This window comes from Papio anubis, chromosome 14 (genome assembly GCF_008728515.1).
Source record: "Papio anubis isolate 15944 chromosome 14, Panubis1.0, whole genome shotgun sequence".
Classification (NCBI taxonomy): domain Eukaryota; kingdom Metazoa; phylum Chordata; class Mammalia; order Primates; family Cercopithecidae; genus Papio; species Papio anubis.
In genome coordinates, this window is record NC_044989.1 from 27,778,526 (window position 1) to 27,803,464 (window position 24,939).

At 37.1% G+C, this 24,939-nt stretch overlaps 1 protein-coding gene across 15 annotated transcripts in view; it reads left to right on the forward strand.

Annotated features, from left to right (window-relative positions):
• BABAM2 (BRISC and BRCA1 A complex member 2) overlaps positions 1-24,939 on the forward strand; it is a 456,088-nt gene that overhangs the window by 100,061 nt on the left and 331,088 nt on the right. For all 15 annotated transcript variants that reach the window (XR_002516866.2, XM_017947401.2, XM_009183905.3 and 12 more), the window contains one exon: positions 464-558. Coding sequence is in view for 14 of the 15 variants with exons in the window: in XM_017947401.2 (XP_017802890.1) it covers positions 464-558 (95 nt within the window). In the remaining variant the exon portion in view is untranslated. The remainder of the gene's footprint in view (positions 1-463; positions 559-24,939) is intronic.

Below are 24,939 nucleotides of genomic sequence, written 5' to 3' on the forward strand. Positions count from 1 at the left end.
AGACCTGGGATAGTGGCTTGCACCTATAATTCCAGCACTTTGGGAGGCTGAGGTGGATTGATTGCTTAAGCTCAGGAGTTTGAGACCAGCCTGCACAACATGGCGAAACCCCATCTCTAATAAAAATACAAAAACTAGCTGGGCATGGTGGCATGTTCCTGTAGTCTCAGCTCCTTGGGGGGCTGTGATGGGAGAATCCCTTGAGCCTGGGAGGTTGAGGCTGCAGTGAGTCAAGATGACACCTTTGTACTTCAGTCTGGGTGACAAAGTGAGATCCTGTCTCAAAAAAAAAAAAAAAAAAAAAGATATTAGTTTATTTGAAGAATTAATCATCCAGAAAGTGCTTTTCAAATGTTTTTCTGAAACTATGTAAATTTGTTTTAGAAGTTTTTCTGATACAGTCTTCAGAATATTCATACTTAGAAAGGAAATAAAAAGGACCTGTCATTTTCTTTTATTTCAGGGGATATCATTTTCAATGCCCAATACCCAGAACTGCCTCCCGATTTTATCTTTGGAGAGGATGTTGAATTCCTGCCAGACCCCTCAGCTTTGCAGGTGAGTCCTGCAGACTTGCTTGAATGATCTTTCTTTGGTGAAAGGAAAACAAAATTGGCTTTCAGCAATTGCTTAACAGATAGATTTGTCACACATCTGCATTTTTCCCACCCCTCTTTTCTCTGTCCTGTGAAATAGATGGAACTCTTTATGTGCCAAAATAGTTAAATAAGAGATTTTTTTTCATTGCTGTTTAGTTTTAGGGTATTGCGAATTAATGAAAGTCTCTAGCATATTGGTTGAAATATTTTTACTTCAGTTTAAAAAGAAATGTTGAAAACATTTTCTTTGTTTTAACGTAGTATTTCATGCCTGCAATCAATTTTCTAATGTTTACTAACACTTCATTACAGGGCTCGTTAGGAGAGCGTTTCTTGGCTCTTCAAGAAGGCGTTTTTATATAGAAGTGAAAGTGGCAAATTTGGACTTGTATCCGCATTATCTCAGTATCTCAGTATTATTATCAGAAGGGTAAAGACCAGATTAAGTGTTCTTTATCAAGCAACACCAGAAACTTTATAGTTGAAATAAAATGTTTCTGGAATTGAAGCAGAAATATTCACTATTAGGGAAAGGGTGGTGGTACTTGTTGGAGCACATGTGCTTTAGTAAAAGTTGTGTGTTTTGCATGGCAGTTGGAGAAAAACGTGCCATTTTGTTTAAATGGTTCTGACCAGACAAAATGTCTCTTTTTATTTCTTCTCAAATTTGAGTTTGGTGTGATACCTATACTAGAAGAGGTTTTATTGTTGTTCAAAACTATACTCTTAGTTTTGTTTTCTGGAAATTTTTTGTCTTGTTCAAGTTTTAGAATTAAAAGTTTTGATGACTGACTTTGAACTCTTGCCCTTTAAAGGTATTAAACAGGAAGTAGTAACCCAAACCTAAAGTATTGGCTCAAACATTAGAACATAGCTGTAAAAATATTGTTGGTAAGAGTAAGGTGGATTTGTGGTGGAGTTTCTAATAATTGCACATGAGCTGTAATTTTTTTAATTAAAAAAAATCTGAGTTCAAGATGGCCCCTTTAGTTGCTATGTGTTATATATTCACCTTGTATTAAAGCTGAGAGTCTTACGTGGAAAAAAAAATGACACAGAAATTTTACCACAGACCTCTTCTGTATTAAATCTGCCCAGAGGAGTGTAGCATATGCCGGATGCCAAAGATGTATTACAGGCTAAGTGCCTCAGGAATTCAAAGAAGGTGCTCAGAAAAAGCTTTGTAGTTGAGGCAAGACTTGTAGTCATTCTTGAAGAATGGAACAAAAGTGGGAGGTATGACAGAGAGTATTTCAGGTGGGGGAATGACATAAGCACATTGGGGGAATGACATAAGCACACTGGAAGAAGCTAGGATTTGTCTAATGTATTTCAGAAGGCACTGACAAGTTTGCTGAAGTGTAAGTCAGTATAAGGAAGGGATAGACAAGGTTAGAAAGGTAAATTGGGAAAAGACTGTGGAGCACATTGAATGCTGGGCTAGGAGCCATTGAAGGAAATGATGAAGGGAGAATCATCTAATGGCAGTGTGGTCAATATAATGGAATAAGGAGAGATCGAAGACCAGAATTGAGGATGGTTGTAAAATTTCAGTGGAGGGAGAAAGGGCTTTGAACTAGGGTGATGCAAGAAAAAACAGCGTGATGGAAAGAATTAAAAAGTCATGTTTACAACTTCTTTTTTTGAAATTGCATTTAGAATTCATAGCACATATCTTTAATATTGGCAAGTATTGTGTAAGTGTAGAATTTAAATGCTAGAAAGGATCTTAAGATTCATTTTATTCAACTCTTCTATTTTAATATTGAGTAAATTGACCTAGATTTATATAATTCTGTGTCAGACCTGATATTATAACACCACTTTTAAGATGTTAGTCCCTGAGTGAAGTTATCACAAATGTTTTGAGAAATTAGCTGAAAAAGAACAGCCAAAAATCAAAGCACTAGATCTAAGTGAAAGATTGCAAATCTAGGGGAATACCTCCTCTTTAGTGATAGTTCATCTACGGCCTTGGGTAGACTACCCAGGGCTTCTTCATGGATCAGTGGGCTGAGCAAGCCCAGATAAGCAACCAGAGTGTACTCTCCACTAGCTGGGCGATGTCCAAATAGTTCTGGAGGTTGCACTTGATGTTTATTGTTGTCTGATTAAAACACTAGACAGGTTAACTACAAGGCCTGATCCCCAGCAGACATTTCTCTGAGTGTCGCTTGCCTCTGAAGGATTTTTCACTCACTTGTTAACAGATTTTGGTTTAATTCTTGGATTCAGTTCAGACATTTTTCCCCTTCTTGAAGTGCTCAGAGCACAATCACTAATAACCTGACTAGCTTACATATGGTTCTGAATGAAGGGGTATTTCATCACCCATGGAGTGGAACAGAATGCCTAGATTTCTTGGATTTTTCCTGAAGTATGCCTTGCAGAAGGGCATGAGTATATACCCTTAGAACCTGGGAGTGTAGTCTAAACTAGTTCCTGTGGCAAATGTGGAATTTCTTTGAAGTTTCTGGGTTTTGTCTTAAAAATTCATGAAAATTTTATATTTGATTCTATAATATACCTATATATTAAAAACAAAAATATATCATTAATATTTGAGATAAAAGGACTCTTCAATGTATCTCAGTTTGAGAAATGTAGTTTTAGAGAATATATATAATATATGTAATCTTTTATTTATTCAATTTATTTAAATCAAATCATTTCTGGAAAAAAGAGGATTTGAGATAGCTTAAGTAAAGGACACACATAAGGTTAATAGGAATATGTGATGTGCTGTGATCCATCCAATGAGGCCACCTCTTTCTAAACTCAAACTCTTCATTTAGGGAGGTGAGTTCCATTAAGGAACTCAAGATTTTCAGATAAATAGAAAATACTAGATAGAGAGGTATCTCATAGATAGCAAAGATAAACTCTCATAAAATTATTGAGTTAGGACATTAATGGTCCAGTGGTTCCCAATTCTAGATATACATTAAAATGAATTGAAAACCCTTTTAAAAATACAGATTACTGGACCTACTGAATTGTATTCTTTGGGGAGCCCAATAACATATTAAATTCTCTGGGCTATTTTTATGATTACTCTGAACTGTTACTGGAACCACTGATTGAATCCATCTTTTATAGTAATGTTTCCAACAGAAGGCTGTTTGCCTTTGCTTAACATTATTTCCAGTGAAGTATCATTTTCCATTCTGGAGACAGCTCAAAAGTTTTTTTAAATAACAGCTTTACTGAGACAATTTATATGCCATACAATTCACCTGAAGTATGTAATTCAATGGTTTTTAGTATGTTCATGGAATTGTGCAACTTACATCTATCACCACAAATTTAGAACATTGTCATAATCCCAAAAAGGAACCTTAAACTTATTAGCAGTCACTTCCCTATATTCCCACCCTGATCCACCACCACCCAAAGTAGCAACTTATCTGCAGTTTGTCTCTATGGATTTGCCTATTCTGGACATTACATATAAATGGAATCATACAATATGTTGTCCTTTGTTACTGGCCTCTTTGACTTAGCATATTGTTTTCAATGAAGCATGTATTTCTGTTTTATTTTCTTTTTGCCAAATACAATTACATCGTGTGCATATACTGCATTTTATTTATCCATTCATCAGTTGATGGACCTGCAGGTTGTTGCCATGTTTTAGCTATTATAACTACTGTTGTGTGGATATTTTTATTTATCTTGGATGTATTTCGAGGAATGGAATTGCAGGGTCAAATGGTAATTCTGTGTTTAACTTTTTGAGGAAATACCAAACTGTTTTCAAAAGTGGCTGTGGCATTTTACATTCTTACCAGCAGTGTATGAGTGTTTCAGTTTCTCCACATTCTCAGCAACACTTGGTATTATGTCTTTTTGATTATAGCCATCCTAGTGGGTATGAAGTGGTATCTCATACCCACAAGTGGAGTGGTATCGCATTGTGGTTTTGATTTGTGCTTTTTTGATGGCTAGTGATACTGAGCATCTTTTCATGTGCCTATTGGCTATTTGTATATATTCCTTGGAGAAATGTCTATTCAGATCCTTTGCCCATTTAAAAATTGGATTGTCTTTTATCGTTCAGTTGTAAGAGTTCTTTATTCTGAGCATAAAAATAAACAAAACACAAATTAAAGAGTCATATCTATTAGTATTTATTGCTTGCATACTGTGTGTTGAATACGATTCAATATGGAACTTGACCTCAAGAAGTCTAAATTTTAGGGAGGTGGCTGGGTGCAGTGGCTCATGCCTTGTAATCCTAGTACCCTGTCTCTCAATCAATCCATCCTTAAGTTTTAGGGAGGTAAGATATAGATATCTAAAAGCAAACACAGGTAGAATATAATTAAATGTTGAATAATTGAAACAAAAGCAATGCTATGGGATAAATAGTGTTTTTCACATACAATATATGATGTGAGAAGAGAGGATCTTCAATAAATTAAGACAGAGTCTCCATTATAATAAAAAAGGAAAATTATTGTAGGTTGGAATTGTGGGATTAAAATAATCAAGAAGAAGTTAAGTGATGGGTAGGTTATGCTATAGCTATCACCCAATTGCTTCTTTAACTTGAACTTTTTCTCTTTTACTCTTTTGCTCCTTGCTCAGCCCTTTCCAGCCACAGAGGCATCCTTGCCATTCCTCAGACATTCTAAACACACTCCCACCTTAGGGCCTTTTCATTTGCTATTGACCGCTTTTATTCACTCTACCTGTAACCCTTCCTCCACTTACCTGAATGACTTGTTCTCTCCTTTCTTGAAGTGTCATTATATCAGAGAGGCTTTCTCTGACATCCCTGTGCAAAATAGCAATACACTCTTCAGTACACTGTCATCTTTGTCATTGTCTATTTTCTTCAAAGCACCTATCATCATTTGATGATTTTTGGTTGCTTGTTTGGTGTCTGTCTCTGCCAGGGTGACCAGCTGCCTTGGTTTGCCCTGGACTGAGGGGTTTCCTGGAGTGCAGCACATTCAGAGTTAAAAAAGGGCAGTCCCAGGCAAACTGGGATAATGAGTCATCCTTGTCTTTTCACTGGAATGGCAGCTTCAGGAGAGAGTGGGATTTGTTCACTGCTGTATCCTGGTAATTTGAAGAGTGCCTGGTATGTAGGGGTATACAATACATGCTTGTTAGATGAACAGATTTCCTTTAAGGTTCTGTATCCCTTAAGGGACTTGCAACTTTCCAGGACTAGAAAATATGCCTTAGATTAAAATTTTAAAAAGTAGAAAAAAATTTGGTTTTAGAGAAATTTGGAGGGATAAAAATCAGTTAACAGAACCTCTGAAACAGTGATTTTCAGCCTTTGTTTTGCAACACCCTGTGGTATGTTCAGCTCCCTCAAAGGATATTATGAAATTCTTTACCCCCAAAGTAATAATGATAATTCACTTTAACTTAAAATAAAGTTGCATAAAGGAGGAAGGGTGGATCATAAATTTAAATGAGAAAAGCATGTTGCAATTATAGTAGATTGGAAACCATTGCTATCTGACTTCCTGGTTTGAGGAAGCTGCGGGTAATTTAGTGTTTGGGACAACATCTTCAGGGTAGTGAACCTAATGTTACTGCAGGTATTAGTCACTGGTTATATGAGTCCTTCAGTGACTGTTCTGCTTGCATAGAATGTAAGAGTACCAACACCTTGTCACTTTTCCTCCTCTGCTCTTCACTGTGCTACCTACAGAAGGACATCTTCTGAATGTGTCCTTGCAAAATAGTTCCCATCCCCAGTGTACACAAAATATGTACAAAGAATGCACTAAGCTGAAGTGGACTGCATGTCACACACTTGAAAAACGCTATCCAGATGGATGGTGCTTGATGCCTAGACACTTCTAAGTGCCTTGGCCTACAACATATTTTAAAATAGAATCTTCTCTCATTTTTCAAATCTCCGTTTGATGCCTCATTTGAGACCTGTAAAACATTTGTCCTTAGCCCTGAAGCTGGACATAGTGCTCAAGACAGATAAGTAAGCAGAATTACAGCATAGAGTGACAAGTGTGGAGATAGAGGGATACACACAGAGCACTGTGGGAACATGGAGAGAGATACTTTACCATATTCAGGTATGTGTGGTAAGTACCAGGGACTTGGAAACATATTACTTGATTTTTTTATGAATAATATATATATATATCTATCTTAGGTAACTATTATTGACAAATAACATTTATACAGAAGAGTGTACAAATCACATGTAAAGCATGGTGAATTTCCAAAAGGTAAACACATCTGTGTAAGTAGCACGTAGATCAATAAATGATATCTCCACTATCCAGAAGCCTCACTCATGTCCTGTTCCATCACTATGACCACCTTGTCTCAGAGTTAACACTATGCTGACGTACGTTGTCATCATTATTTTTGCCTCTTTTTGATCTTCATACAAATGAAATCCAACTATGTGCTTGTCTTCTTTCACTCCATATTTATTTGTGAGTGTCATCTGTGTAGTTACTTTGGTTGTTGTTCATGCTCATTGCTGATAGTATTCTATGTATGAGCATACCACAGTGTATCCGTTCTACTCTTGATTGATACTTAGGTTATTTTCAGTTTTTTTGCTGTTGTGAATATTGCTACTATGAACATTCTTGTACATGTCTTGGTTAATGCACATATATCCATTCCTGATGGATATATATTGAAGAGTAGACTTGCTAGGTCATATAGTATAGATGATAGGACAGTTGCGGTTTCTCAGCTTTATTAGTTTATCAGTCAGGGTCCAGTCAGGAGATAGTAACCATAGCAGTAATTCGAATAGGGAAAATTTAATATAGAGAATTATTTACCTAAAGGGGTAAAGGAGATCTCTAAAGAATGCAAGACTAGCAGTTGTAGGGAGCAGCTATTCTAGGGCTAAGGGAGAGGAACAAACTTTGAAGTCCCTTTCCCCCATCATGCCCCATCACAGCTGAGATTCCCACCTCCTTGTTGGAGAGGGTGTGGCTGCAGGCTACGGGAAGATGAAGACCTTCACTGGGGGTGCTGTGGGCCAGAATTGGTGCAGGTGGCCTATTGGGTGCTGGTAAGCCAGAGCTGGCAAAGTGGAAATGGGCTGGTTTCAGTGAAACAGGCTGGAGGATGAGCACTAATAGGGTCTCCTACATGGCTCTGGCAGCTGCACCATGGGAGCAAGGAGGAAAGTACACAGAACCAGGGTAAGAAGCTCCTCCCTCTGCTTTGCCTTGCACTGTCCCTCCATCACTCTCTGTTGACAAGCTGAACAGTGCACCCACTGGCAGAAGAGAAATGTTTATAGGGTCTGGCCCCCACTGCATAAACAGGGTAAAGCAGAGTGGCTTTGGGAGATGAAAGGCAATACATGAATGAATAGCACAACTAGATAATGCCAAACTTATCTTCCAGTTTGTTTGTTTGTTTGTTTGTTTATTTTTTGAGACAGAGTCTTGCTCTGTCACCCAGGTTGGAGTGCAGTGGCGCCTCCCAGGTTCATGCCGTTCTCCTGCCTCAGCCTCCTGAGTAGCCGGGACTACAGGCACCTGCCACCATGCCCGGCTAATTTTTTGTATTTTTAGTAGAGACGGGGTTTCACCGTGTTAGCCAGGATGGTCTCGATCTCCTGACCTCGTGATCCACCCGCCTCGGCCTCCCAAAGTGCTGGGATTACAGGCATGAGCCACCGTACTTGGTCCTCCATGAGTTCCTAATTTTAGAGAATATGTTCTTCAATTCTACAATTCTATTTGATTATTTTCTATACATTCCAGTTACCTGGTTAATTAATCTTTTCATCTATATTCTAAATGGCTTTCTCTACTTTCTTGCGTGTGTTAATCATATTTATTTTCCAGTCCACGTGAGCTAATTTTAATATCTGTAATATCCTTTGATTTTTTGTGTGTGTGTTTTGTTTGCTTTTTTTTTGGTTATTGATCATGTGGTTCTGTTTTTGGTGTTTCTGGTAGTTTTGAGTGAATGTCAGGCATTCCAGTTAAAAAACTATAGAGGCTCCAGATAACGCAGTCTTCTTCCAGAGAGAGGGTTTACTGTCCCCTCTGATAGGGACATAGGCTGATGTGATTGATTGGTCATTTTAATCCAGTCAGGGATTTTGCTGAGTCAAAGCTAGTTTATGGCTTTGGTAAGAGTCTATTTACTTTTGGTTCACTTCTGTTCTGGGACAGGGCTCTTCAGGGTTTTACTTGGGAGACTGGAGTGGCCAGTGTTCCTAAACAATTCTAAGTGCCTTGTCCCACAACATACTTTAGAATAGAATTCTCTGTCATTTGTCAAATATTTAAACACACAAGCAGTGTGGATCTCAAATTCTAAATGTTGTCTTACAAGACTGCTGATTGCTTTGCTCTGCTTTTCACAGGCGTTTTCTTAATTTTTAGCTTCTTGACCTGGGCTACCCTAGAATTCATCAGTCTTGAGGGGAACTGGCTGCATGTTTGAGGTCTCTCAACACTCTGCCAAAAAGTTCCAATGGTTTCTCTAAGCCTTAGCAGCAGTTTTGTGACTGTGCATAGCCTGGATTCTCAGCCCCCCTCCTGTACCCTAAATTTGCAAATGTCCCCAGGGTAAAAGCAGCTGCAGACATCAGCTCCTCTCCCTGAGGTTTTCTCCTCTTGATTCTCAGCCTCCCAGTTCTCATTGCTTCCATAGATAGCAAATGCCTTCAAATAGATTTCTGTATTTTATTTAGCTTTCTAGTTGTTCTTATTGAGAGTGCTGATCTGTACAGAGCTACTTCATCCCACCTGGAAGTCCTCTCTGTTATATTTTGAGAACATATAATTTTAAAATTTACTTTCAAAGCAAAAGTACAAGAGACTTCAGCAGATTATAAAATACAATGTACATGTATTACACCTTGGTGAGAATACAGAATTAATAAAATTAATCATTAATAGTTAATTAAAATGTTTGATATTAATAAAATGTTTAATAACATAAATTAATAAAATGAAGATAACTGTACTTCTTCCTTTTTTATGAAAACCTGGATATTAACTTCCAATATATATATTCCTAAGGTAGAAATAAAACATTATTTAGCATGGCATCTCTGGTTCTCTTGAGTTGAATGCAGCTTGTAATCAAAGGATGTATCATCAGTAAATGATCCAAGAGAATATGAGAAAATTACTAGAAATTTTGGTGGAGAACTGGTTTATGTGTTGAACTAAAATCTACTGTATTTCTATCATGTCTATTTCATCAGCCAGGGAAACATTTTATGAGGTAGGAAGAAAGTTGATGTTGTTTTTTAAAAAATACACTTCCTAAAGGAAGACAGTGGAAGAACCCTGGTTCAAAATTATGATTTATGATTTCATCTGTTTTCCAAAGTTGTTGCTATTATAGATTAAGAAGAGTATTAATATATACACATATGCATACACATATAATTTGAAAGCATGTGTTATAAACAAGGCTTTAAAAACATAGTTGTAGAAAAACAGAGCACCTTGAAAGCACAAACAGGGTATATTAGAAACATTCACTCTCCTAAGACAAATGAAAAAAAGGCAAACTAAGTTATTTTTTGAAATCCAATGGCAAATATAACATTTAGCAAATGTTGCCAGTTTTGATTTACTCTATTGAATTTGTAAAACGGCTTATGGGAAAATGAGGTACTGAGTTGAGTATAAACCATTGCAGTTCAAGAATATGCTTATCCGGGACCAGGTGCAGTGGCTCATGCCTGTAATCCCAGCACAGTGGGATGCTGAGGTGGACGGATCATGAGGTCAGGAGTTCGAGACAAGCCTGACCAACATGGTGAAACCCCGTCTCTACTAAAAGTACAAAAATTAGCTGGGTGTGGTGACATGCACCTGTAATCCCAGCTACTCAGGAGACTGAGGTTCAAGAATCACTTGAACCTGGGAGGTGGAGGTTGCAGTGAGTCAAGATCGCGCCATTGCACTCCAGCCTGGGCAACAGAGCGAGACTCAGTCTCAAGAAAAGAAAAGAAAAAATGCATATCCAGAGGAGTTATTTAATCAGTTTTGAAGATTACCCATTGTCTTTGGTTGATTGTCTCTCGTCATCCATCCACTCTTTGTCACCTCCTATTCTCTCCATCATTCCCTTCAAAGAGCTGCATTTTAAAATAATAATAATAATAATAATTAGCATTCAAAATACAAGTAAGTACCAAGAAAAACCGGTCTATAACCTTAAATGAGTTAAAGATGAATATTCACAGTTTAGTAGATTTTTATTTCTGGTGTTTTTCTGCCTATGCCACATGGCCATATGTTTGTCTACATTTTTCATTTTTTTTAAACTTTATATATTATCATAAGCATTTTTCCTCTGACATTACAGATTTATCTTAAGCACCTTTTAAAATTGGTTTCTGTTCTTTTGATCTGTTCCTGATTGTTGGTACCTCTGCAGGAAGATAAAAGATGTACCTCAAACCAGTCCTTTTTCTTTATTTTTGTTTATTACTCATAGAAAGTTCCACTTGAATCTAAATGAAATGGTGATTACTTGTGAATTCTTAACCATCTTTCCGCTTACCCTGAATAACTAATAGTTAGTTATGGTTAATAACTTACTAAAAAAATCTGTTAATTCATTATTTTAAGACTAGTGTCTGTGAACAGGGCTTTTACCTTTGTTTCTCTTAAGAAAATAAGGGAGGGGAGGTTCCAAGATGGCCAAATAGGAACAGCTCCAGTCTACAACTCCCAGCATGAGCAACACAGAAGACAGGTGATTTCTGCATTTCCAACTGAAGTACAGGTTCATCTCACTGGGGCATGTTGGACAGTGGGTACAGCCTACTGAGCAAGAGCCAAAGCAGGGCGAGGCATCACCTCACCTGGGAAGCGCAAGGGGTCAGGGAATTCCCTTTCCTAGCCAAGGGAAGCTATGACAGACAACACCTGGAAAGTCAGGTCACTCTCACCCTAATACTGCGGTTTTCCAATGGTCTTAGCAAATGGCACACCAGAAGATTATATCCCACGCCTGGCTTGGAGGGCCCCACACTGACGGAGCCTCGCTCATTGCTAGCACAGCAGTCTGAGATCAAACTGCAGGGTGGCAGCGAGGCTGGGGGAGGGGTGCCCGCCATTGCTGAGGCTTCAGTAGGTGAACAAACTGGTCGGGAAGCTTGAACTGAGTGAAGCCCACTCATCTACAGAGGAGGCCTGCCTGCCTCTGTAGACTCCACCTCTGGAAGCAGGGCATAGCTGAACAAAAGGCAGCAGAAACTTCTGCAGACTTAAATGTCCCTGTCTGACAGCTTTGAAGAGAGTAGTGGTTCTCCCAGCACAGAGTTTGAGATCTGAGAACGGACAGACTGCCTCCTCAAGTGGGTCCCTGACCCCCGAATAGCCTAACTGGGAGGCACCTCCCAGTAAGGGCCGACTGACACCTCACACGGCTAGATGCCCCTCTGAGACGAAGCTTCCAGAGGAACGATCAGGCAGCAACATTTGCTGTTCTGCGATATTCGCTGTTCTGTAGCCTCCACTGGTGATACCCAGGCAAACAGGGATTGGGGTAGACCTCCAGCAAACTCCAACAGACCTGCAGGTGAGGGTCCTGATGGTTACAAGGAAAACTAACAAATAGAAAGGACATCTACACCAACACCCCATCTCTAGGTCATCATCATCAAAGACCAAAGGTAGATAAAACCACAAAGATGGGGAGAAACCAGAGCAGAAAAGCTGAAAATTCTCAAAATCAGAGCACCTCTTCTCCTCCAAAGGAATGCAGCTCCTCACCAGCAACGGAACAAAGATGGATGGAGAATGACTTTGATGAATTGAGAGAAGAAGGCTGCAGACAATCAAACTTCTCTGAGCTAAAGGAGGATGTTCGAACCCATCACAAAGAAGCTAAAAGCCTTGTAAAAAGATTAGATGAATGTCTAACTAGAATAACCAGTGTAGAGAAGTCCTTAAATGACCTGATGGAGCTGAAAACCATGGCAGGAGAACTACGTGACGCATGCACAAGCTTCAGTGGCCGATTCGATCAACTGGAAGAAAGGGTATCAGTGATGGAAGATCAAATGAGTGAAATGAAGTGAGAAGTTTAGAGAACAAAAGAGTAAAAAGAAATGAACAAAGCCTCCAAGAAATATGGGACAATGTGAAAAGACCAAATCTACTTCTGATTGGTGTACCTGAAAGTGACGGGGAGAATGGAACCAAGTTGGAAAACACTGTTCAGGATATTAACCAGAAGAACTTTCCCAACCTAGCGAGGCAGGCCAACATTCAAATTCAGGAAATACAGAGAACGCCACAAAGATACTCCTCGAAAAAAGCAGCTCCAAGACACGTAATTGTCAGATTCACCAAACTTGAAATGAAGGAGAAAATGTTAAGGTCAGCCAGAGAGAAAGGTCAGGTTACCCACAAAGGGAAGCCCATCAGACTTAACAGCAGATCTCTCAGCAGAAACTCTACAAGCCAGAAGAAGTGAGGGCCAATATTCAACACTCTTAAAGAAAAGTTTTCAACCCAGAATTTCATATCCAGCCAAACTAAGCTTCATAAGTGAAGGAGAAGTAAAATCCTTTACAGACGAACAAATGCTGAGAGATTTTGTCACCACCAGGCCTGCCCTACAAGAGCTCCTGGAGGAAGCATTAAACATGGAAAGGAACAACTGGTATCAGCCACTGCAAAAACATGCCAAAATGTAAAGACCATCGATGCTAGGAAGAAACCACATCAACTAACGAGCAAAATAACCAGCTAACATCATAATGACAGGATCAAATTCACACATAACAATATTAACCTTAAATGTAAGTGGGCTAAATGCTCCAATTAAAAGATACAGACTGGCAAACTGGATAAAGATTCAAGACCCATCAGTGTGCTGTATTCAGGAGACCCATCTCATGTGGAGAGACACACATAGGCTCAAAATAAAGGGATGGAGGAAGATCTACGAAGCAAATGGAAAACAAAACAAAACAAAAAAGCAGGGGTTGCAATCCTAGTGTCTGATAAAACAGACTTTAAACCAACAAAGATCAAAAGAGACAAAGAAGGCCATTACATAATGGTAAAGGTATCAATTCAACAAGAAGAGCTGACTATCCTAAATATATATGCACCCAATACAAGAGCACCCAGATTCATAAAGCAAGTCCTTAGAGACTTAAAAAGAGACTTAGACTCCCACACAATAATAATAAGTCAGACTTTTATTATACATTTAAATAAAATGTGCAGTTGATTTTTGGTTATATTCCCTCAGGATCTTTAAATTAATTATTTCATATTCTTCACTTGTTTCAAAGGCTGGTCTTACAACTGGCTTGCTTTGTGTGCTCTTGGTATACAGGGTCTTTTGAGGGAAGGCTATTTATTTTTTAATAAAGTTTTAATTTTAGAGTTTTCATTTTAGATTTACAGAATTGTCGCTGAGACAGTACAGAGAGCAGAGAGTTCCTGAGTGCCCCACATTCAGCTTCCCCTATTGTTAACATCTTATATTACTATGGTATGTTTGTGACAATTGACAAACCAGTATTGATATATTATTATTAACTAAAGTCTATACTTTATTAAGATTTAAAAAATTTTTTCACAATGTCCTTTTTCTATTCTAGGATCCTATCTAGGATTCCACATTGCATTTAGTCCTCATGTCTGTTTGGGTTTCTCTTGTGACAGTTTCTCATATTTTCCTTGTTTTTGATAACTTTGATGGTTTTGGAGAGTGACTGGTCGGGTATTTTATAGAAATAGTTGGGATTTGTCTGATTTTTTTTCATATTTAGGCTGTGGTTATGGGCCTTTCGTAGAAAGACCTCAGAAGTACAAAGCCATTTTCATCACATATCAAGTCATATTGATAGTCACATACTATTGATATGACTTTTCACTGTTGTTAACCTTACTCATTTGGCTTGAGGGAGTGTTTGCTACACTGTAAAGCTACCCTTTCTTTCCCCTTTTTATACTTTACTATGGAAGGGTCTCACTGTGTGCAACCCACAGAAGTGGGGAGTTATGCCCTCTTTGAGGGCAGTGTCTGCATAAATTATTTGGAATTCTACTGCATGGGAGATTTGTCTATTCTCTCCATTTATTAATTTATTCAGTCATTTGTTTACATCAGTGTGGACTTGCAGATATTTACTTTATACTTTGGGTTACAGTCCGATACTATGTTATTTATTTTGTTATTCAAATTCTTCCAGCTTTGGCCATTGGAAGTTCTTCCACTTGGTTCCTGTATTCCTTTGACGTGCCCCCATCATTATAGATGTGTGTGTGTGTTTGTTTTTTTGTAGCATTTTCTTACCTTCTGGCACTATGAGATGATCTAGGTTCATCTTGTCAGTTTCCTGCTCCAGTCTTAGTATCAGTCATTTCTCCAAGGGAGCCCTTGTCCTTTTTAATTGGAGAAAGGTCTTAGAAACCAAGATCTGAGTGCTAGGTGTGATTGTTGCTACTGGGATGTCATTGCTTTTATTTAGGTCCTTTCAGCTCACAGAGCAAGAAAATGTGCATTATCTATAAATATTTGTCTGTGTAGCCATCTGTACCTATATTAAGGGAAACATGATTTTACTGATGTCTTCAACTCTTATCTACTTCCACATGGATCATTCTAGTCACCAGGAAGGATTATTTTAAGATCCCATTTGTGTATGTACTGACGTCTGCCTTCCTGTGATATTATTCCTGTCTTTTTGTTAGTTAATTCCTTCTACAAACATGTATTGAGTCTATTTTATATTTAAGGCTTGCACTAGGTGCAAGGGATACACAAATTAATGATTCATTGATGCGTTCACAGTTTCTTCAATACCTGTTTATTGAATACCTCATATTTAGGCACTGTGTTCCATGCTCACACTTTAGAAGTGGAGAAAATATGGCTACAGACAGTTATGCTATAAGGCAGGTTGGAACTGTGATACAAGGTAGAAAGGAAAGTGTGTTCTTGTGTTGCTATTAAATAGTATGTAAGACTGAGTAATTTATAAAGAAAAGTAGTCTATTTGGGCTCACAGTTCTGCAGGCTGTACAGGAAACATGGTGCTGGCATCTGCTTCTGGAAAGAGCCTCAGGGATCTTACAGTCATGACAGAAGGCACAGGGGAAGTAGGCATGTCACATAGTGAGAGCAGGAGCAAGAGAGAGAGGAGGGGGTGCTACACTTTTTCAAACAATCAGATCTCATGTGAATTCAGGGTGAGAACTCACTCATTACCATGAGGATAGACCCACCCCTATGCACCAAACACTTCCCACCAGGCCCCACCTCCAGGGAGTTAGATTTCAACATGAGACTTGGAGGGGACAAATATTCAAACTATATCGGAAAGGTAATAACAAAGTTCAAATGAAGAAGAAATTACTTCAGGAAAGGCAATCACATGATGAATTGTAGCAGTTAGAACATGATGAGATGCAAGTGACAGAAAATACAATCAAACAGGTAAAAAAAAAAAAAAGAATGTATTGGTTCATATAACAGTAAAGATCAGGGGAAGAACTAGCTTGGGGGTGTGAATAGTTTTAGGGTTTAAACAATGTCATCAGGGCTTTGCTCTGCCTTCTGCTCAAGCTGATATTATTATTAGGCTCTTCCTAGTATCTCCTAGTACTTCTAGGTGAACGTCACAACACCAAGTTCCAAAGAAGAGAAAGTCTGGTATCACAAAGTCTTGGAATTGAGACTTGTCTTGACTTACCTTATATAGGTCATTGTATCCGTAAACATTATTGCTCTGGGGAATAGAATGTGCTGATAAGCTTAGCTTTGCACATATGCTCCATCTGTTTCACAGATGTTGTTTTTGTGATTATTATTAATCAAGGTATTCATTTTTGTTTTGTGAACTTGTCCATATATTTGTTATATTTTACAATAAAGTTTTTTTTAAAAAAGAGCTAAGTATATTCAGCATATAAATGTTAATCAATGTAATTCCTCAGATTCAGGTAGTCCACTTAATCCTAAGATGGCTATCTACAAAGAAGTTTACTCCTAGACACGTCATGGCAAATTACAGAAAACCAAAGACAAGGAGAAAAACCTAAAAAAAAAAAAAAAACAGAGAAAACAAAAGAGCAACCATTAGATTGTTAGCTGACTTCTTAATATCATTAATGAAAGATATAATACAGTTTAGTGATATATTTAATGTGATAAACTAAACAACCGTTTAAAATCCTATACCTAGCAGAAAGATTCTTGACGAATTTCAGTGAAATAAATCCATTTTCAAGTAAACAAAAGCAGAGACTTCGTCATTAGCAAACCTTTACTAATTCTTCAGGGAGATGAAAGACAACAATCTCAGTTGGAAGATAGAGGTGCAGAAAGGAGTAAATGGCAACAAAATATAATAAAGGGAGCCAGTAGCTAAAGAGGGTATAAAATGATAAATCATCTAGAGGGTGTTTTATTTAGAATTGTTTTATACGTTTTGGTAGTTATTAGGATTTATGTTCCCAACATACTTCATGTAGGCAAATACTAAAATTATGTGACTTCTTGGTGTTTACTGATTTGGGAGTGGGGAAGTGGGTGACCGTAGGGTGAAAAAAGAAAATGACATTAAAGCTTGGCTTTGCAAGTAGATAATTTAATGTTGACCATGTCTGCCATCCTGCTTTCTGCATTTCTCTTCTTGTATTGCTGTGTGGTACTGTGATTATTTCATGGGGAAATCAGGAATACAGTGATTGCTGGATCGTACCTCCCAAAGATTTCAATTTATTTATTTAGTCTGAGGTAGAACGTAGGCATCAGTGGTTTTAGAAAGCCAATTCTAAGGCTGGGCAACATGGCAAAACCTTGTCACTACAAAAAAACACAAAAATTAGCCAGGCATGGTGGCGTGCACCTGTAATTGCAGCTACTTGGGAGGCTGAAGTGGGAGAACTGTTTGAGCCAGGGAGGTTGAGGCTGCAGTGAGCTGAGATTGTACCACAGCACTCCAGCTTGAGCAACAGAGTGAGACCCTGTCTCAAAAACAACAAACAAAGCCAATTCTAGTGTTATAGCCAGAGTTGAGAACTACAGGTATTGAAAATGAATACAGGCGAGACAGATCGGAATTCTAGACTTAGTTCTATTGATTTGTAGGTGGGTTATGCTGGATCTATGTATTTATTTATTGATAAAACTGATAAGTACCTATCTCACAAGGCCATTTTAGGGAATAAAGACAGTAATATTTGAATGTAAAAATGGAAAGAAAACCAGAGGTGTGGAGGCCAAAATGACCAAGGGCAACATATAATCATTACCAGAGAGAACTTGGCACATGGATGTATTTTCAAAGAAGCCGTAAATTTACCTTTGTAATTGAAGCAGTTGGTTTTGACTTTTGTACTTATCTTTCAACTCATATAGAAATGAGGTTTTGTGCTTAACTAAAGTCTTTAGGATTGGGATTGCTCTGCTGTACTTGGGTTATCTACAGGAATGGGCACATTACAGAGGAAGAGTCTCATAAATTTTGAATCTGGTTCTAATATATGTTTTCTCTAACATTTTTAAAAAGCAAAAAAAAAAAAAAAAAAAAAAAAAAAATAAACCCATAAAAAAAAATTTTTAAAAAAAATTTTAAAAAAAAAAAAAAAAAAAAAAAAAAAAAAAAAAACCCTTAGCCATTAAAAAACATTTTTCAGAGAAATTATCTGCATCCTGCTGAGAATTTTATGCCAAACGGCAGCCCCCACACAAGCTTTGGAGAGCCAAGCTATTTAAACCTGTAAAGGAAAACGCCAGCTCAGCCCTTACACTGGTTTGATGTAATCCTTTAACCACAGGATGGTTTCTAGCCTTGAATTGACAATGACTCAGTAGATCTTGTATACATTTTAAGAATGTTTTTAAGTAGGTAGGATTATAAAAATAGAAGTACAACATTATTATCAACAAAACATTCAACACATTGAACACAGTTTCTTGAATATGTTTCAAGAACATTTATGAAGAAGCCAGATTGAAAAGTAAAGTCTGGATTATTATAGAATTTTTAAAAGAAGGACAACTAATTACTTAAAGTATCTAAAATAGTTTACTAGAGGTTATCAGTCACTTTTTAAAATCAAAGGGGGGTGGTTCTTTAGGAGGTTAAAAAATTAATTTGCACAAACACTAATTGACATAACAATTATATATAATTTGTGTGTTTAAAGATACTTTTTTTGTTGTTAAGAGATGGGGTCTCACTCTGTTGCCTAGGCTGGAGGTGCGGCGGCACAATCACAGCCCGCTGCTGCCTCGGCTTCCTGGGCTTAGGTGATCCCACCTCAGCCTCCTGAGTACCTGGGACCACACTTCTATGCCTGGGTTAAAGATACATTTTTAAAAGACTTGTTTATTTTAGTAATTTGAAGATGTTTCCAAGGTTAACATGAACTTTAGCCTAGTTAGCACCTCTGGGAATTATTTTTAAAAAGCAAAATGTGTCTCAATGAGATTTGACTTTAATTTAAAACTAATTTAATGTATTAGTTAACCATTTATTTTACTTTCAACTACTATCTAGTTTCTACTCCAAAATCAGTAAATCTATACAGATTAAATTAAAAGCATTTTCAAGTCAGGAAAAGATAACTATTTCAAACTTTTGAGTTCATATGTTTTTATTGCTATATGAATAGAACTGAATAGAAATAATTCTGGAATTAGCTATAGATTTATGTTATGTATGTATCTTGTCTAGTTCATAGTGAATACATCATAGACAACCTTAGTTGTGTTTTACTGAATTAGAAAATCTGTAATAGTAATTGTCAACGTTTTCATACTAAACATAAATAATTGAAATACTGTCTGTTAATCTAAGGATTTTGACTTCTTGAAGAGAGCTTTAAGTCCATTTTTTTAGTTTTATTAGTATTTTTTTGACTTTTAAATTTATAAGTATTAAATTTGAGATAAAAATTTTTGTGCTATTTTGCAACATGCCCTGTTAAATTTTTCTTTGTCAAGGAAACAATGCATTTTAAAATGTTTATAACATTTAGAATAAAGGACTAAGGAAGTTTTGAAAACTGATAAAATTTTAAGCCAGATTAAACAATTCAGATTAATTGCATACCTTCTTTAACTTTTAGCATCATGTCATGGCTGTCAATTTGTAACTAGCCATTTTAGAAATCCAATCATAATTCTTAGGTATCATTTTCAGAAATGAAAACAACAAAATTAATTACAACTGTAGAATTCCCTTATTTGAAAAGCTTTCTATTTTGGAGTATTGTATAATGAATCCCCATGGATCTCATTTCAATAATTGCCACGCCATAATCTTGTTTCATCTATACTCCTATTCACTTACTCCCTAGCATCATAGTTTGAAGGAAACCCCACATATTATGACATTTCATCTGTAAATATTTCAGTATAATACTCAAAAAGATAAATCTTTTAAAAAGCATAACCAAAATATCATTATCTTATCTGAACAAATTGACAGTAATTCCCTAGCGTCATCAAATAACCAGTCAGTGTTCAAATTTCTAATTGTTTGAATTAAGATCTATGCATTGCGATTAATTGTTATATCAAGTCTTTTTTAACTTACTGGTTTTCTCCATCTTTTTTTTTCCCTTTTTTGCAATTTATAGCTGCAGAAACAGGGCCATTTGTCCTAGAAAATTACCACAGACTAGATTGTGCTGATTGTATCTCTGTGGTATAGTTTAACATGTTCCTTTGTTCCTCTGCAGTTCGTATAAATTGATAGTTGGATCTATGTCCCAAATTTCTTGCACCTTAAATTACTTGGTACATAGTCACAAACCAAAAGTAACCCTGGTTTCCCCTACCATCCTGGTTTCTAAATTTTGTGAAATAGCTGAAATAAGGACTATGTGCTTTATTGTATACATGACATATAGAGGCATCTTTAGATTTTATTTAGATAATTGTGTATAATGCTTGACTGAAGATTAGAATTTGCAATGACATTAGTTATAGCAAAATGAGACAAATATGTGTATAACAAGTAGAAAAGAACTATCAAAAGCAACAAGGATTGTAAAGGTACAGTATCCTGGTGTCATTTATTTTAAGGACAGGTAGCCTATTCACCTAAAACGTCCCTAATTATATCACTCTTTTTAAAAAGTGGCTATTTGTTCTTACAAGAATGACCCTTGTTCATCAAGTAAGGTGAATTATACTAAATATGCTTTATTTTGAACAATAACAGGAGCAACTAGAGAGTTAACAGTTTAGTTTAGCACTTGAAGGATTAAGGAACTACACATTGTAGTTGAAAAATATGGTGATCTGGTTAATCTGTCACCCCTGTATATGATATATTTAATGTGTGCATATTAATGTTAGGTGTCATATATAAAAATTACAGAAATTCTTCTGTATTGAGAATAGTGGGGAAATAAGGTATACTGATTAATTCAATATTCAGACTCATAAAAATATACTATATAAGCTATATATGGACCACCAGTTCTTTTAAAATAATTGATTTTTAAAATAAAATACCCCTCACACTAAAAGTAGAACATAATTTGATCTTTATTTTTGATTGTTAGGAAGCATTCAAGAGACTTTATAGCATCAGAATTATTATTAACCTTAATTATCATTATATTGTAGCAGTATAGCAGAGTTGATTAATGCAGAGTTCCAAAGTAATGTTTGTTACCGGAGGATTTTCACTGGATTAAGAAAGCCTGGATGGTAGTCACAAAGAATCACATAAAGAGACAGGAACCACTATGGATGCATATATATGTGTGGCTGCATACATAGACTTGTATTTACTCATGTGCACAGGTGTACATATTATTAAATTTATAATGTATATTGTTAAACACATATACATATATATCAACTTGTGACATGTGCAGCCATTACCAGTACTAAGGAAGCTGCAAATGGAAGGAATTTGATCAAAATTTACCAAGAGGAAATTGGCTCCAAGACATAATGCTTTTGGCTGGAGAAGATAGTGATCCTGGCACAGTATACTCTCTATTTCCTTGTTAGAGCTCCAAGATTAAAAGAATTAGCTACATAGAGGCAGATGCTTGGTAGCTTTCTGGAAGCACAATTATAAGGTTTATGAAAAACAGGAAGATCAACATCACATACAGGTTTTATGAACTGGGAACTGATTTAATGTGCTGTTTTGTATGCCTTAGACCTTGTCTATTGAGCCATAATAATTTCATTTCATTTTTATAACTACTTTTACATTCTTTTTTTTTTTTTGAGATGGAGTCTCACTTGCCTAGGCTGGAGTGCAGTGACCAGATCTCAGCTCACTGCAAGCTCTGCCTCCCAGGTTTACACCATTCTCCTGCCTCAGCCTCCCAAGTAATTCAATGAACTACAGCATGCCTCGCACACCTGGCCCGCTAGTTTTTGTATTTTAGTAGAGACGGATTTCACCGTGTTAGCCAGGATGGTCCGATCTCTGACTTCAGTGATCCCGCCTGCCTCGCCTCCCAAAGTGCTGGATTACAGGCTTGTATATTCCTTTTTTATTTATTATTATTATAATTTTAAGTTGTAGGGTACATGCATAACATGGCTTGTTACATATGTATACTCATGCCATGTTGTCTGCTGCACCCATCAACTCACAGTTTACATCAGTTATAACTCCCACAATGCAATCCCTCCCCCTCCCCCTCCCCATGATAGGCCCCGTGTGTGATGTTCCCTTCCGAGTCCAAGTGATTCAAGGAAACCAGTTCCTCCACCCATGAGTGAGAACATGTGTTTGGTTTTCTGTTCTTGTGATAGTTTGCCAAGAATGATGGTTCTTCCGCTGCATCTATGTCCCTGCCACAAGGACTCAGAACTCATCCTTTTATGGCCGTATTAGTATTCCATGGTGTATATGCCACATTCTTTCTAATCCAGTCTGTCACTGATGGACATTTGCCAAGATTCCAAGTCTTTTGTTATTGTGAATAGTGCTGCAATAAAATATACGCTGCATGTGTCTTTGTTGCAGCATACTTATAACCTTTTTTGCATATCCCCAGTAATGGATGACAATATATGGCACATCTAGTTCTAGATCCTGAGGAATCGGGCCATACTGTTTTCCATAATGGTTGAACTAGTTTACAATCCCACCAACAGTACGTAAAAGTGTTCCTATTTCTCCACATCCTCTCCAGCACCTGTTGTTTCCTGACTTTTAATGATCGCCATTCTAACTGGTGTGAGATGGTATCTCATTGTGGTTTTCGATTTGCATTTCCTCTGATGGCCAGTGATGATGAGCATTTTCATATGTCTGTTGGCTGTATGAATGTCCTTTTGAGAAATGTCTGTTCATATCCTTTTGCCCACTTTTGATGGGGTTGTTTGTTTTTTCTTTGTAAATTTGTTGGAGTTCTCAGGTTCTGGATACAGCCCTTTGTCAGATGAGTAGATTGCAAAAATTTTCTCCCATTCTGTAGGTTGCCTGTTCACTCTGATGACCATAGTTTCTTTTGCTGTTGGAGAAGCTCTTTAGTTTAATTAGATCCCATTTGTCAATTTTATTTTGCTGCCGTTGCTTTTGGTGTGACATGAAGTCTTGCCCATGCCTATGTCCTGAATGTACCACTCTAGGTTTTCCTCTAGGATTTTTATGGTATTAGGGTCTAACATTTTAAGTCTCTAATCCATCTTGAATTAATTCTCAGATAGTCGTGAGGCAAAGGATCCAGTTTCAGCTTTCTACTGATGGCTAGCCAATTTTCCCATAATTCATTTTATTAAATAGGGAATCCTTTCCATTTCTGTTTTCTCAGGTTTGTCAAAGATCAGATGGCTACGATGTGTATATTATTTCTGGAGGACTTCTGTTCTGTTCCATTGGTCTATATTCTGTTTTTGGTACCAGCACCATGCTGTTTGGTTACTGTAGCTCAGAAGTATAGCGTTTCTTCTGGAAGTCAGGTGGTGTTGGATGCCTCCAGCTTCTTGTTCTTTGACTTAGATTGTCTTGGAGATGCGGCTCTTTTTGGTTCCATATGAACTTTAAAGCAAAGTTTTTCCCAATTCTGTGAAGAACCTATTGGTAGCTTGATGGGGATGGTAATTTCAGACCCATAACACCTTAAGCAGTATGGCCATTTTCACTTCATATTGATTCTCTTCCTATCCATGAGCATGGTATGTTCTTCCATTTGTTTGTGTCCCTTTTATTTCACTGGAGCAGTGGTTTGTAGTTCTCCTTGCAGAAGAGGTCCTTACATCCTTTGTAAGTTAACTAGATTCCTAGGTATTTGATTCTCTTTGAAGCAATTGTGAATGGAAGTTCATTCATGATTTGGCTCTGTGTTTGTCTGTTATTGGTGTATAAGATATAAGTGTGATAGCCTTTGGAAAGAAGTCATGTCTTAGAATGCTTTTAAGATACTATTTTTCAGATTGTTCAAACTTTGTGATTGATGACTGTAATTAGTCATATTGCATATTGTATTTTCAGAATTGCTGTCCAATTTTCTTTTGTCTACTTCTGCTAATAACCACAGATTAACTTGGCTCCCAGTAGCCAGTATCTTTATTGACCCTGGAAAATGTTTTGGATCTTTAATATACCCAATTTTGTTTATAATGAGTTGAATAGTGGTGATCATTCACTTGAAAAATAGTTTGAGTGCCCACTTTGAATAACCCATAATGTCTAACACAGTATTTGCATAGAGATGAGTAAGATACTGTTCCTGTTCTCCCATACTTTATAATCTCATAGAAGGCGAGTGATATGAAGTAACTATATTACCTAGACATTCAGCGATTTCTTATGAACATTAGTGGGTGCAATGAATAGGAGAGGTTTCTTTTTATCTTTAATTTTCAATGACTGAGAAACTTCAGCTATTCTTTTGCTTACATGACACCAATAAACACCTGATACATCTACCATAAATGAAGAGACCATGAGAGGAAATAAACAGTCTTTTTAGGAGATGCCCCAAAATCTCAATAATCTTATTTGTAGCAGGGGCTACGAACTCAAATGTCTGCAGGAGCCAGTCAAGTGTACCCAGATAACACAAATGAATGAAAAAGTGGGTATAAAACAGTTGGAATTGGTGAGGATTGTGACCTGCTGAAGTGTGTATGCTTTGTTTAAAGATTTTCAAATAAAAATTTGTGTGGGTCAAAGAAAGCATGTCTGCAGGCTGAGGCGGTCAATTTACAAATGCTCCATAATTCCTTAATCTTAATGAAACCATCACAAAAACATTTGAGTGAAAAGATGATGATTTAAAATTAAACACAAATAAATATGTCCAATTTGAGAATGATCACACCATTGAGTAAGCTATTTGGCACTTTCCCCCCTAGGGCACAAGTGACATTAAATCAGGGGCTTTGGGATCTCAGGGGGAGCCTGGATGATATTACAGATCTAGGCAGATGAAAG